Source organism: Natrix helvetica (genome assembly GCF_964273705.1).
Source record: "Natrix helvetica genome assembly, chromosome: 1".
NCBI lineage: Eukaryota > Metazoa > Chordata > Lepidosauria > Squamata > Natricidae > Natrix > Natrix helvetica.
This window is the reverse complement of record NC_138548.1, coordinates 234,427,879-234,441,585: the sequence shown is the minus strand read 5'-3', so window position 1 is coordinate 234,441,585 and position 13,707 is coordinate 234,427,879. Positions and strand designations below refer to the sequence as shown.

General features: G+C 40.4%; 1 protein-coding gene across 1 annotated transcript in view; it reads left to right on the top strand.

Moving 5' to 3' along the window:
• The window catches only part of LOC309399111 (cholesterol transporter ABCA5-like), a 78,542-nt gene that overhangs the window by 46,232 nt on the left and 18,603 nt on the right, over positions 1–13,707 (top strand). The window contains exons 24-32 of the mRNA XM_081966609.1: positions 207–377; positions 1,505–1,618; positions 3,048–3,185; positions 6,161–6,226; positions 8,160–8,251; positions 9,481–9,604; positions 10,335–10,452; positions 10,556–10,647; positions 11,188–11,360. Coding sequence (XP_081822735.1) covers positions 207–377; positions 1,505–1,618; positions 3,048–3,185; positions 6,161–6,226; positions 8,160–8,251; positions 9,481–9,604; positions 10,335–10,452; positions 10,556–10,647; positions 11,188–11,360 — 1,088 coding nt within the window. The remainder of the gene's footprint in view (positions 1–206; positions 378–1,504; positions 1,619–3,047; positions 3,186–6,160; positions 6,227–8,159; positions 8,252–9,480; positions 9,605–10,334; positions 10,453–10,555; positions 10,648–11,187; positions 11,361–13,707) is intronic.

Genomic DNA, 13,707 nt, shown 5'->3' with positions numbered 1-13,707 from the left:
CATTTAATAAATTTTAATATTCTTCCAGCATTGGGATTTTATAATGGTTTAGTATTTCAAAAATGCACCATGTATATCATGTAGATATGTTTACTATTAACATATCAGCTACAAACTGTAACAGCAAAATCAGGATGAATGATGAAATCTACTGCCACAATATGTTATCTACCTATCTATTGACCTATCTATTATTTATTTTGCAGACCAGAGCTTACACCCAACTTAAAATCTCTGGACTTTATCCTTCTGCTTATTGGTGTGGACAAGCACTAATTGATATCCCATTGTTTTACATCATTCTTCTTCTTATGATAGGAAGTTTATTTGTATTTCATCATGGAGTTTATTTTTTTCCTGAAACGTTTCTTGCTGTGGTAAGTTCTATTTTACATTACACTAAATACATTTCCTATTATTTTTTCATTTTATTGTGAATACATTTGGATTTTAAACAGTCTCTCCACAAAAGTGAATAAGAATATTTTACGCCCCCCCCCTCCCAAATTGAAAACCATGTTATCAGTTAGCCCGTATTGGTTTATCTTAAGAAGCAAAATTCCAGACAAATGCTTTTCTAAAATTCATTTAAAAAAAAAGACTGATTATTGCTTGGTGTAATAAGAATGTTTAATTGATGTATTAGAATTGCTCATTTTATTCATGTACTAGTATGCCAAATCTAAACCAGGATCTCATGTTGTCGCTAGCAAAACAATAGAAGCATAATTAAAAATTTGCTTCATTTGGAAATGGGTTATAATATTGCAGACATACGGAAATTCCTCGTTCTTTGTTAGTGCTGCATTATTACTTTAATGCTTTATTACTTTTCAGCCATTTTCGTTAACAAGAGAATCCTCTGTCCCAGTGGAGACTATCTGAGTTCCGGGTTTAACTGTGGAGTCCCTGGTGCTCTCTTAGCTTGGTTGTTTGTTTCCAGACTGTGCAAGCAAACCAACCAAGCTCAGAGAGCACCAGGGACTCCACAGAATCCTCTATACTTCTTTTATCACAGTTCCTACAAAAAGTGTTGCATAAATATGTATTTTCATCAGTGACTGCAAGAAGAGTTTTGAAGAATTTTGTTACTTATTTGCTAAATTGTTTCTGACTCTTCATGAGTCAATGGATATAGCATGCCAGGCCCTCCTGTCCTTCACTGTCTCCTGGAGTTTGCCCAAATTCATGTTTGTTGTGTCAGTGACACTAACTATCTAATCCTCTGCCACCCCCTTCTCCTTTTACCTTCAATCTATCCCAATATCAGGGTCTTTTCCAGTGAGTCCTCTCTTCTCATTTGCTGGCCAAAATATTTGAGCCTCAGCTTCAGCTTGAAGAATAGGACAGCTGAATCTGTATGAAACAGATGAGAACAGAAAAAAAGGAGAAGGAATTAAGCTGCCCCATAGCTTGCTTGTTAGAAAATTCCTTTAGGCTTATGTACTACTTTCTTTATCCCTAATCTTAAAAAATCAACTAAGAATTTTCTTTTTACCTGCAGGTTTTTTGCCTTATTGGTTACGTACCATCCGTTATCATGTTTAATTATATTGTCTCCTTCAGCTCTAATACCATACAAAATACCAAAGAATTTTGGTCATTTATTTTTTCAATGGTAAGTTAAACTTATTTGTTGTCTGTATGACCTCCCCCTCTTATAGTATAACCCAGGTGGCTGGCAATAAACATACCACTATAGACGTATGAAAAAAAAAAAAAAAAACAGAGCCCCACATTTTTAATGACACACTCCAGCCAGGACATCGTAACAACTCTATGCCAGTTACACATGTGTTGGTTTAAATTTCTATCCTGGCCCATTGCCTGGGGGAAGAACCAGGTGTTCACAAGTCTTCTGGAAAGCCAAGAGGAAAGGGGCCTCCAGATCTTGAAGTGAAGGCTGTTCCAAAGGAGAGGTATTTTTTACAGAGAAGGCACACCTCCTAGATCCAGCAAGGTTACATTGTTTAATAGAGGAGGTCTGGAACACACCCATCTTATCTGATTTGGCAGAGCAGGCAGATACTCTCAAGTGTAGCCAGTCCTGTTGATAACCTCTCCCATGCATCCAGAGCTTTAAAGATAATAACCAGTGTCTTGAATTGCATCCAGAAAGAGATTGGGAGCCAGTGCAGCTTGGATGGCAGTGGCGTAATATGTGCAAAACTTAGAGCATTCAAAACTGTGTGCCCTGACCTATTCTGAACCAGTTGAAATTTAGGTGGTTTTCATGTACAATACTATAAGTGGAAAATGACTAAAGCATGAATGAACATGGGCAATGGCTTTCAAACTGTGTACAAACTCTCCAGAGGAGTGCTACCCTTTTGAGATTTAAAGATGACAGCTGTCCAGATCCAGAGGGATACAAAAAGCCCAGAACCATTTTGTCTTTCTAGAGTTGAACTGCAACCAGTTCTTTCTTATCAAAACTTTGCAGCCTCCAAGAACTGAATAAGCACCTGGGTGGCACCATTTTGGGCCCCCTTAGTGGAGATGTACAGCTAAGGACCATCAGTATGCTGCACCCCATGCCACCGAATAATCTCACCCTGTGGCTTCTTTCCCTCCATCCCTATGAATACAAACTGGAACTGACCACAGAGGAAGGAGAAGCTCTGCAGAACATTCTCAAGCCCCTAAACCAGTCCATAAGTATGCTATGATCAATAGTATTGAAAGCCACCAAAAATCCAGGATGAACACACCCCATTTCAAGCCCCTCAAGCCCTTCAAAGATCAGCCATAACTGTATCTTAGTACTATAACTCATCCTGAACTCCCACTGAAAAGGATTCAGATAATCTACTTATTCTGATTAGTTTGTCCTCCCTCCAGGCTATTTAATGCTTTTCTCCATTTTCCTTAATTTACTAAATTACTAAGTCTTATACCTGCCAATGGGCTAGGGCTAACCCTGCACCCTGAGATGCCATTATACGTTAGCTACAATGTCTTGTATTTGATGCCATTTGCCTGAGACATGGAATGCCACTGGATAAAAATAAATAACATAATCTTTTACATTTTCTTTTCTCTTTCAGGCCGCTTTAGTTTGTTCTGTTGCCATCGAAATAGCCTTCTTTATGTGGTATTATACAACAGCCGCTGTTCTTCATGTTTGTTTTTCTATTTTTGTTCCCATCTATCCTCTTATTGGGTGTCTCATTTCTTTTATAAAGGTAGATTTTCTAAGAAATTGAAACAGTAAATTTATTTCTGGCACGTGCTAGGAAAATAAATTGACATAAATTACTACCTGTGTGTGTAGGGAAATATACCTGTATGTTTATAAAATTATATGTGTATATATGTGTATTGTTCACTTAAGACAAATACTGGATAAATATAAAAATGGAGACTATATATGTTAAGATATAGAAAGAAAGATAAGTTACAATGTAGGAGGGATGCAGTGGTGGGTTTCAATTTTTTTTGGAACCTATTCCGTAGGTGTGGCCTATTTTGTGGGTGTGGCTTAGCAGTCATGTGACCGGGTGGGAGTGACCAACTTGTAAATGTGGTGAAACTCATTTAACAATGCTCTTGCTTAGGAACCAAAATTTTGGGCTCAATTGTGATCATAAGTTCTCTTCCTTTTTCTTTCTTTCTTTTTCTTTCTTCCTTCCTTCTTCCTTTCTTTCTTGTGTCTCTCTCTCCCTCTTTCTTTCTTTCCTTCCTTTCTTTCCTTCCTTCCTTTCTTGTGTGTCTCTCTCCCTCTTCCTTTCTTTCTTCCTTCTTCTTTCTTTCTTGTGTCTCTCTCCCCCACTTACTTTCTTTCTTCATTCCTTCTTGTGCCTCTCTTTCCCTCTTTCTTTCTTTCTTTCTTTCTTTCTTTCTTTCTTTCCTTTCTCTTCCTCTGTCTTCCTTCCTTCTTTCTTTCTTTCTTGTCTCTCTCCCCCACTTATTTCCTCCCTCCTCCCTCCCTTCCCTCCATCCTTCTTGTGTCTCTCTCTCCAACGTTCTTTCTTTCTCTTTCCTTCTTTCTCTTTCTTTCTCTCTTTCTCTTTCTATCTTTGTCTCTCTCTCTCTTTCTCTCTCTCTCCCTTCCTTCCTTTCTCTCTTACTCTTTCTTTCTCACTCTCCCCCCCCCTCTCACACACACATACCTTCCAGTTGGCGAAAAATTCTGTTTTGCCAGCTGGGAGGCTGGCAAAGAAGCCTCGTTTTGCCTGCCGCCCGTGGCACTTCACTTGCTGCAACTCGGACAATGGGGAGGTGGGAGTAGCGCTGGGTTTGAGGAACAGATGTTCCTTCTGCTCAGCTTACGCACTTGAAAAGACCCCACAGTTCCACATTCACAGCTGATCCCTTCTTGGTCAAAAGGGCACCTTTTCGGTCCCAGCTGGGCGTCTGGAAGAGAGTGGCCGAAGTGGCTTCTCTCTCCTCCTCCTGCACCCGAAGGAAAAGCCCCGGGGAGACGGGCTCCGCGCGCTGCAGCCCGGCAGAGCAGCGCGCAGAGCCCGTCTCCCCGGGGCTTTTCCTTCGGCTGGTAGGAGGAGGAGAGAGACGGACTCCGCGCGCTGCTCTGCAGGGCTGGTAGGAGGAGGAGAGAGACGGACTCCGCACGCTGCTCTGCAGGGCTGGTAGGAGGAGGAGAGAGACGGACTCCGTGCGCTGCTCTGCAGGGCTGTCGCAGCCGATCCTCCGCTGACCCCTAAAGAAGAAGCGGTGGTGGATCCTCTTCTTTAGGGGTTAGCAGAGGATCGGCTGTGGCAGCGGCAGCCCGGCAGAGCAGCGCGCTGAGCCCGTCTCCCCGGGGCTTTTCCTTCGGCTGGCAGGAGGAGGAGGAGAGAGAAGCCGCTTCGGCCAACTTGTGTAAGATAAGACAGGCAGGCGGGTGGGTGCGTGACTCTGCCGAAGAAAACGTAGAAGGCACGGAATCAGCTCTGCCTGCCCTGAAGGCAAAAAGCTTGGACCTCCCCCCGCGCACCCGTCAGCCAAAACCTCCCGGGAGGCTTCGGCTGGTGGGCAAGCAGGGGTGGTGGTAGCTCCGAGCCTTCTCGCCTTCAGACAGAGCTGATTCTGCACCTTCTACGTTGTCCTAGGCAGAGTCATGTGCCCACCAGCTTGCCTGTCTTGTCTTACACAAGTTGGCCAGCTGAAGCCTCCTGCCTTTCCTGAGCAGCTGGCAGCTGCAAGAGGCGCGAAGGGGAGGCAGGTGGGGTTTGCAACCCGAAGGCTGGCATTTCGTCTCTGCAGCGTGAACCAGCTTGGGTGCGACCGGAGAAGCTTCTTCAGTGGAGCTCCTGAAAGGGACGCAGGCTGCCACCGCTCCACTGAAGACAGTTCTGAGAAGAGAAACTTCTCCGGTCACGCCCGAGCTGGTGGAGCGCAGGCAAGTGCCATCCTGTGAAAGGGGCGGGGCAGGAAACTTACTTCCGGGTTCATTGGCCAACCGGATCGCGCGATCCGGTGCGATCCGGCAGAAACCCACCACTGGAGGGATGGGAACAGAAAACATTTTAAAGGGTGATTCTGCCTTCATTTTAATCATATTTATGGGGTTTTTGTTGGTTGTCTTCCCCACCAATGCTTAACAATATTGCAGATTGTGCTGTGAAGTGTTTCTCAACCCCCAGGAGTAAATATTGATAGTGTGTAAAGCATTTGGATAACAAAAGTCATTTCACTAGAGGGTTAAATTATTTCCATATTTTATCTTAAATGCGCTTATGATGATGCTCCTTATAAGCTGAGAATCAAAACATGAGAAAGTTACCTTCAGGCTGAATGAAGATTAGAAGAAGACTCTTTCAGCATATAATTTGGATACTACATTTAGTATCATTCCATTTCAATTAATATGAATTTCCACCATAATACTTTTAGAGATTTATTACAACCAAATCAGAAAGTATACAACAGAGGGACCCTCTCATTTGACTGTCCTGGATACTTCTTAAATTTAGCTGCACTTCCTGTCATTTTGTTATTGTCATCACTTCTCATGATAAAAGTAAGATTGATTAATCTTGATTAATCTTGATACTACTGTGAAAAATATTAGAAGAATTAAAAATAAAAGTATTACCTTGTTCACCTGGAATCCCCTCAAGATGGGAAAACATTCAGATAGTTTATAGAGTTCAGTAGTCATACCATTTTTTAAAGTTTGTTGAGCTTGGCTTCAATTAAGTTTTTATTGTTTTGTTAGATAGTGCGGAAACTTGATAACAAGATGGAGAAGCATTCAGAAAGATTGTTGATTTCTGTTATAGCGGTAAGCACCTTTTAAATAAAAGATCCAATAGATCAGCTATTTTGTTACACCTAGAAATAATAACATATTGTTTTGTTTATTTTATGGTTAGTCTGTTTATAACTTGTGCAAAACTATGATGGGTTTAAAAATTGGTTCAGCCATTGTAAAGAACACTCCCTCTCCCCCAAAAAGTAATAGTATTATTTGATTTTGCAGGAGCATTGATTATACATGGAATAAAAAACCACATACATTCAACTTTATTGTGTTAAATGCAGTCTCATGAAAAAATGAGTTATATTATGAAGACTTTTAGACTTGGGTGGGAAAGGAATACACAACTTTTATTAGCTACTTGGAGGAACAGAACTTTTCTTCAAGACCTTAACAAGAATTATGGGGTTTTCAGTCACCCTTTTAGTCTAGGTTCATATTTATTGCTTGGCCCTGAAGAATTATTTCAAAAAAAAACCTGATCATTTCAGCTGTAATAACTGTATTTCTACTGGTACAAGTGGCTTACTTCAAAGGCCAGCATAAAAGCAACAGGCCAATCTTGCCAGAGCTATATTTAAAAAATATTGAAGAATATTCATTTGTTTCTGGCATCCTGCCCAGAGTTGCATTACTCAAGATGGGCAGAATATCTCTTATTTAATTTTCATGTTTCTTAAATATGAAACAGTTCTTGTGATGGTAGGTGAAAATGACCTTGGGATGCTGCAGTCTAGGCTACAGTCTGATAAGAGGCAACAGTCAGCAGGTGGGAGAAAAGCGTTGCCAAAGGGACCCTCCCTAGTTTTCCTAAGTCTAAAAAATCTTGCAAGGTTCTGCTAATGTAACCTTACAATAGCAACAGCAATAGCACTTAGACTTATATACCGCTTCATAGTGTTTTACAGTATTCTCTAAGTGGTTTGCAGAATCAGCATATTGCCCCCAACAATCTGGGTCCTCATTTTACCAACCTTGGAAGGCTGTAAGGCCGAGTCAACCTTGAGCTGGTCAGAGTCGAACTCTAGACTATGGGCAGAGTTAGCCTGCAATACTGCATTCCAACCCCTGTGCCACCACAGCTCCTAAAGATATAGTGTTGGTGCTCCTGGTTGTGTTTCTTGTCTGGACTACTCAAAAGAGTCAAAATTAATCTTGCCAGACTGAAAGTATTTTTTCCTTTCTCTTTTAAGTCTCCAGAAAACTAAGGAGGGTCTTTTCTGAAACTCCTCACATGCTTCTCTCTCCTCCCCCCCCCCCCCAATTTGTAGACTGAGCTTTCTCTTATCAGAAGTTGCCTAAGCTGTGCCCAAGGTCATTCTCGCATGCCATCACAATTGTATTATTCAGCTTTGACATGGATTTTAAAAAGTGAAATAATAGAATGTAAAATGGACCTTCAATCCATTATAGTCATTTTACTTTGTGCTATATTAGGGCAGAGTGGAATTGTGGCATAAGTAATTGATGGCGTCAGGCATTTTTATTTATGAAGTGCACATTTGATTTAACAGGAACCTAAGGCAAAATATAATACACAGCATCTTAGAAAAATAATACACAAAAGAATATCACCATAAATAAAATAAAAATTTTAAAGCTAGAATGTTAAAGTCCAAGATGAAACAATAACAAATAGCATTAAATACATGCCAGTTACATGTGTCTGAATTTTGATCACATGATCATGGGAATGCTACAATGGTTGTAAGTGTGAAAAATGTCACTTTTTTCAGTGCTTTTGTCATTTTGAACGGTCACTAAGTAAATGGTTGTAAGTTGAGGACTACCTGTTGTCGGCTGCTACAATGAATTATTTTGTAAAACATCCTATCATAAGCAGTTGGCATTCTAAGCAGCGGTTTTCAGTTGTCTGTTTCTATTGTACTTCCTTACAAATTGTTCTTGTTTCTAGTAAAACAGAAGTTTTAACATGTTTTTTTTTCTTTCATATTAGCCATATTTGCAATGTGTAGTCTGGCTCTTTCTTCTGCGTTATCTTGAAATGAAGTGTGGGGGGAAGTCAGTAAGAAAAGATCCATTTTTCAGGTTGGTATATCACTGATAAGAAAATGTAATATCCTAGTATCAAAGGTAATGATAAATTTCAAATACCTTTTGAAAAAATTTTTTTGTCCAAATAAATAAATAAATAAATATTTATTTGATATTTCAGATTTACTGCTTGGAAATCTGTGCTTACCCTTGCATCTGATTTTTTAAAAATCTATCAAAAGGAAACAGAAAACTATAGTATTAAAGAAAAAAGGATTGGAAAGAATAGTCAGTTTCTTGCACTAAAGCTTGGATTGTTCATTAAAATCCAAAGTATAATTCCAAGGAAAACACATATTCTTAGATGTAGAATCAAGAATTTATAGGTTAGTGTTGCTTCCAGACTATAGCAGAATGGCTGTTTGAAAAATATAGGTAATCCTTCATTGAGGATGGCATTGGGATCAGATAGGATGGGATGTGAATTAGCAACAACAATTTCAGTACTCCAGGTTGCTATCATGAAGTGAATCACTATGGGTCGTTAAGCGAGAACCTTACATGGTCGCCATTTTGTTACCTGGTGGCATTGATTTTGCTTATGAGAAGCCAGGAAAAAAGGATAAAAATGGCAACCATGCGACACTGGGGATCTGCAATGGGAAGAACTCTGAAGACCAGTCATAACTATTACATCACAAATTGGAATAATCCCCGAACAAGCGGTCATTAAGTGTGTACCACCTGTATCCCTTTAAAAAATATTTCCCAATGTTTTTAAATGCAGTGTCCTTTTCCAGTCCTTTGCTAATACATTTGTGAATGCCTTCTGCTGATCGTATGTTTTATGAATTATTTGGTGATGAATCTGCAAATATCCTTGTGTTGACCATCATTCGCTATACAGCTTCAATTCAATTAATGGGCATTATCATTTATTTCTACATAAGATCCAGCTTCTCCTGACCTTTTCTATTAATCATCTTTCATTGAATATAACAGCCTCCTACACTTTAAAGTATGTGGCCTGAAAAGCTTTTTCTTTTTCCTGAAAGATGTTTCAGCAAAGGGGCAGACTTGGAACTGTAGTTTTTCTTCCTGTTGTGTTGAATTGTTCTTCACATCATGACACCTGGGAACTTTTTCCAATCGAGAACAGGCTAATTTGAGGGCTCTTGCAGCTGACTTACCTTATTGCTAAATATTACATGGAACATTTTTCCTGTTTATTTTGCCTGTTCAAAGAGCCATTGTAGATAATGAATCTTTTTATCTGTTTTTAGAACATCTATGAAGCCCAAGCTCTGGAAACACCCGGATGTGCCGCACGATGAGAATGAGGATGAAGATGTTACAGCAGAAAGGCTGAGGGTTAAAGAGCTGATCACTTGTCAAAGCTGTGAAGAGGTATATCTTCCTATCCCTATTTAGCTCTCTCTCCTTACTGCAAATCAGGATTGAAAGGGGTAATTTGCTTAAGTAGTCTGGAAACAGCTGATGAGTACTATTTTTTTCTGAATCTAAAAAACTGAGACTCTATGAGGACGGGCCTGGTTACATTTTATAGAAACCTAAAACCAGTCTGGCTCCCCCCCCCCCCCCCCATCACCATGCATTTAAACACTTCCTTCTTTCTGCATTCAAGGAAAATAAAAACAGTTTATTGCTGTTCTTGTGCAGAGTGTTATAGCACATTTCTCCTGTTTCTGTACATTTTGTATGTTGCCGTGCCAGGACTTCTTCATTTCAGCTCCTTTGTGATCCACCACACAATGATATAGCAGGAACTGGGAAACAAGAGGAGTGCTTTTCCTATGATTGTTCAGACCACACCACCTAATGGCAGAAACCACAACCAACTTGGGAAACATAATTAAGCCTGTTTCCCACACAACGTAAAGAAGGAATATTTTTGTTCAATATTAGTTGTGTAGGAGAGGGGAAATAGTGATCTCCTGTTGAGTGGATAATCTCTCCCCCCCCCCCCCAAAAAAAAACCTACAAGTGTTTTATCTATGTACATTCACTTCTATGTTGTACATGAGAAGAACCAGGTTATTAACTTTTCATCCATTTAAAGGAATGTTTTTGCATTGTAAATTCATTGTAGCTCAGATGTAATCTCTTTTTTCATTAGAAACCAGCAGTTTTAGTCCATTGTTTGCACAAAGAATATGATGAAAAGAGTGATTTTCTTCTCGGAAGAAAAATAAAGAAAGTGGCAACTAATTGTGTTTCACTATGTGTAAAAAAAGGTTAGTGTTACAATTATTTATTATGGACTCAATAGTTTAAAAAAACGAGATGGATAATCTTGACAAGCAAAAACTGCAAACTCTGATTTTTTTGTTTCCTTAGGCGAAATATTGGGAGTGTTAGGTCCAAATGGAGCTGGAAAAAGTACGCTAATAAACATTCTGGTGGGAGAAGTTGAACCAAATTCGGGCCAGGTAATTGATTTTAACCATTTTTTAGCAGTTTTTGTAACTGGATGTTATGGGCATTCTCATCTAAAAATGATCTTATAATGCAGGTGGTAATTCTTTTTGAATTGATCATATGAATACCTCATACTGAGATTGCATATCCATTATTATATACTATGAATGATAAAGGAATAGCATTGGAAGTACATTGCTTACCAGTGATGTGTCTACTGATGGCTTTTCACACACACACACACACAAACATTTTTTTCTTCTATGGAGCTCCAGATCTCATGCTTTCAGTCTCACCCCTCATCATATTGAGAATAGCTGTCCTATAAAATAGATGAACAAGAATCTACTCAGGAAGCTCAGTGGAAAAGTGGAAATTGAAACTTTGACCTTTGTTTGAACTACTACACCATACTAATTAAAGAGAACTGAAATCCTTGAACTAATAATATCCTATTATTATTATTTCAGTAAGGTGTGCTTAGAATAACTTTTAAATGTTTCTGGCCTATTAATTAGAATCATCATTTGAAAGCAATGGTGTATCAACAGGTGCTGATGGGAGACTTTTCTTCAAGTGATAATGAAGATGATTCCATGAGGTTTGTGGGGTACTGTCCACAAATAAACCCACTTTGGCCTGAAATCACATTACAGGAACATTTTGAAATATATGGTGCCATCAAAGGAATGAGCGAAAGTGACTTGAAAGAAGCCATAAAATGGTAAGACATTGCTAGTGACAAAAATAATTCATTAATATATGCAAAAGATTAATTAATACATATTAATAAATTCATTTGCATGTATTGACATCATGGTGTCAACGGTTTCAGGAGGCAAAAATGTATTCAGTGTATAAGACACACTCAGATTTTCAACCTCTTTTTTGAGGGAAAAGGGTACATCTTATACTCTGAAAAATACGGTAATTACGGTAAAAAACATCATAGCATATGCTGAGTATATTTATTTATTTTCATATTGCTAAACTGTCTATACCCCTCAAACAGAGGCTGTGTATAAATAAGGGTCTTATATTTTTTTTTGACTCACGAAATATGGCCTTGGGCTTATTAGAGGGGGAGGGCTTATTATTTTTCAGGTGCAGGAAGCAGCAAGCCCACCAGCCCCATCCTCTCCATCCCACCATCTGCTTGCCTGTGGCCACAATGACCCAAGTTCTCCTTGCATACTGACCTTCGCCTACCCTGCTTGCTGGCTGCAGAACAGCTGACTGTGCTGGTCTAGCCTGGGGGGGGGGGGGCTCTTCCTGACAGAACGAACAAACACACACACACATACCCTCCCCCTCCAAGGCAGCCACATCCCTTCACTAACTTGCTTTCCAGCTCTATTCTCCGCTCCACGTGCCGGACAAGAAAAGTAGACACTGCCTATGGTAAAAAAAAATACCAGAAAATACCTTCCAAGTTCTCGCAAAATAAATAAATAAATTTCGAAGTTGGAAGTAAACTAACAAACTGCTTTTCTTGCCCTGCACATGGCAGTGGAGAATGGAGCAGGAAAGCAGGTTAGTGGAGGGATATGTCTGCCTTGGGGGGTTAGGGATCTCTTTCTCACACACACACATACACACCTTCATTTCCTTGGGAGCTCTACACAGACGCAGAGAAGGCTTCAGATAGAGCATTTGGAGGATGTGTGTCTGCGCTGAGATCCCAAGGAAAGAACGATTGCCAGGAAAGGGGGGGGGGATTTTGCCTCTTATCTTGTTCTGAGTCTGTGCTGAGCTTCACAAAAGGAAAAAGGAAGGAAAATCTCCCCTCCCCATTTTCAAGCCATTCGCAAAAATGCCTCATTCCAAGCCTTCAATCCTAGAATATGCTGAAGGCTTGAAACGGAATGTTTTTGCAAACCGTTTGAAAATATGGAGGGGGATATTCCTGCCTCTGCCCCTATTCTGAAGGTCACAGACTGAAAACAGGATAAGAGACAAAATCCTCCCTCCCGCATGCCTGCAATCCTGGATAATATGAAGGCTTGGAATGTGGCGTTTTTGCAAATGGCTTGAAAATGGGGAGGGGGGATTTCGTCTCTTATCCTGTTCTCAGTCTGTGCCTGACCTTCAGAACAGGGGGAGAGGCAGTAATATCTCCCTCCCCATTTTCAAGCCATTTGCAAAAACGCCCCATTTTGAGCCTTCAATGTGAATATGCAGGTGAGAAGCAACCTCCTATAGGCATTAAAATCCATACATTTGGGACATCGGAAGAAGCCATGCGAGGAGACGCTGCTGCCGAAGTGCAGGAAATCTCCCCCCCCCCCACCTGCAGATCGTCCTTTGAAAGAGGAGTTTCACCAGGACGAAGAGGTGGCTGAAGGCGGCGTTTGTGTCGCCTTCATCCTGGTGAAACTCCTCTTTGAAAGGACAATCTGCAGGTGGGGGGGGGGGGAGAGATTTCCTGCACTTCGGCAGCAGCGTCTCCTCGCATGGCTTCTTCCAATGTCCCAGGTGTATTGATTTCCATGCCTTCTTTTCCTGTTCCATGGACGGAATTGTGAGCTGTGACTCACCATTAGGCAAGGAGGGCATGAGGCATTTGGGTTGTGTTGCTTGGCCTCCGGCTTCTTTTGCAGCCACAATTGGCTGCAAAAGTGACCAGCGTTTGCTGGAGGCAGAGGCCTGAGCGGCACCCGCAAATCAGCTGTTTTGTGAATGGAGCAGCCCAGCTGATCCAATTAAGGGGCCAAGAAGCCATGAGGTGACCGGGGAAGGGAAGGGCTGCCCCCTGTTCTGGCTAAATCTACCCCTTCACTGGGGCTTATTTGGGGGGGGTTATATTTTTGCCCACCGCGAAAATCTGGCATGGTCTTAGTTTCAGGACATGTCGTATTTTTGGGGAAACAATATAAATAATAAATAAAACAATATTAAAATTAACATTAAAATTAAATTAGGATTAAAAAATTTAAAATTATACATAATGACAAATATCAAAAGGGTAAAAATTCTAAGATAGTCATTAAACATTGGGGATTGGGGGCCATGTTGCTTTTTTTTTTACATTGCTTACAAGTATAATACCTTTTCAAGACAGAAAGATGAGT